Here is a 1,353-nt window from a genome sequence, read left to right on the forward strand (position 1 = left end):
CTGGGATTGCTGCCCCCCCCCCACCTTTGACCTTCGCCCTTTGCCCCCAGCGCTGCCCCCGCCGGGGGGGTCGCTGGCAGCRGGGGAGGGGCGGGCGCCCGAGGCCGCAGCCGCCTTGGCCGACGCCGACGCCGACCTGGAGGAGCGGCTCAAGAACCTGCGCCGGGACTGACCTCCGACCCCCCGACCCCCCGACCCCGGGCCGTGATCCGCGGCGACCTCCGACCCTGCTCCCCGGCAGCCCGCGGCGACCGGCGGCCCCCGGCGTTGACCCGTGGTGACCTGCGACCCTGGGGTCGGCCCCCGGTGACCTGCGACCCCACGGCTGCCCCCCGGTGACCTGCGACCCCAGGGTTGGCCCCCGGTGACCTGCGACCCCACGGCTGCCCCCCGGTGACCTGCGACCCCAGGGTCGACCCCCGGTGACCTGCGACCCTGGGGCTGCGCCACAGCGACCTCTGACCCTGTGCGACCCCCCGGTGACCTGCAATCTCTGCCCCGACCCCGTGGCGACCTCCGACCCTGCCCCAGGGTCACCGACAGTGACCTGCAACCCCTGACCCCCCCTTCCCCCGGCCTTCTGGTGACTCTTGACCCCAGGGCTGACCCCTGACCCATGGCCTTGACCTATGGTGACCTGTGTCACCCAAACAGGCCCCCTGGGGCTGACCCCGGTGACCCTTGACCCTGCCCTGCCCTCTGTGGCTGGGGGGGGCATCACAGACACACTACGGGGCCTTGCCCCCCCCCCCCGGGGGTATTTGCCCCCCCGGGGGTATCTGCCCTCCTCCACTGGGGTATTTGCCTCCTCTTGGAGTATTTGTGCCCCCCCCGGGGGTATTTCCTCCCGCGGAGCATCTGTTGCACTGCTCTGGGGTATTTTCCCAGTTTTTGGGGGGCATTTGCCCCCCCACCCAAGGATATTTGCTCCCTTCTCCAGGTAATTTTCCCCCTCTTGGGTTATTTCTGCCCCCCTGGGGGTATTTACCCCCTGCTTTGGGTTATTTGCCCCCTCTTGGGGTATTTGTTTTCTCCGGGGCAGTTCAGCCCACCACGGGGGCAATAAAGGCCGCACGTTCTTTACTTGCCCCCCCCCACCTCGGCTGGTTCCTAGGGGATGGGGACTAACCGGTGCCCCCCAGTCCCAGACTGGGAGCTCCTGGGGTGCGATTCGCTGCTGGCTGCTACGAGGTTGGGCACYGGGAAGGGGAACCCGGACGCCTGGGGTTCTCTTGGGGTTGGGGGCCGGTTTGGGGTCCCTGGACGCCTTCGTCCTCCAGCCACCAAATTCAACGGAATCACAGCGCTCCTAACGCCCCAGGCGGATAAGGAGCCGTACGACACGGCATTATG

The 1,353-nt window shown here is 68.6% G+C and overlaps 1 protein-coding gene across 1 annotated transcript in view; it reads left to right on the forward strand.

Annotated features, from left to right (window-relative positions):
• CHMP2A (charged multivesicular body protein 2A) overlaps positions 1–1,094 on the forward strand; it is a gene marked incomplete at its 5' end in the record, with an annotated part of 3,821 nt that extends 2,727 nt beyond the window's left edge. The window contains one exon of the mRNA XM_026060825.1: positions 20–1,094. Within this exon, the coding sequence (XP_025916610.1) occupies positions 20–172 (153 nt within the window). The remainder of the gene's footprint in view (positions 1–19) is intronic.
• Between the last annotated feature and the right edge of the window lie 259 nt (positions 1,095–1,353).

This window comes from Apteryx rowi, unplaced genomic scaffold (genome assembly GCF_003343035.1).
Source record: "Apteryx rowi isolate R43461 unplaced genomic scaffold, aptRow1 scaffold_1711, whole genome shotgun sequence".
NCBI lineage: Eukaryota > Metazoa > Chordata > Aves > Apterygiformes > Apterygidae > Apteryx > Apteryx rowi.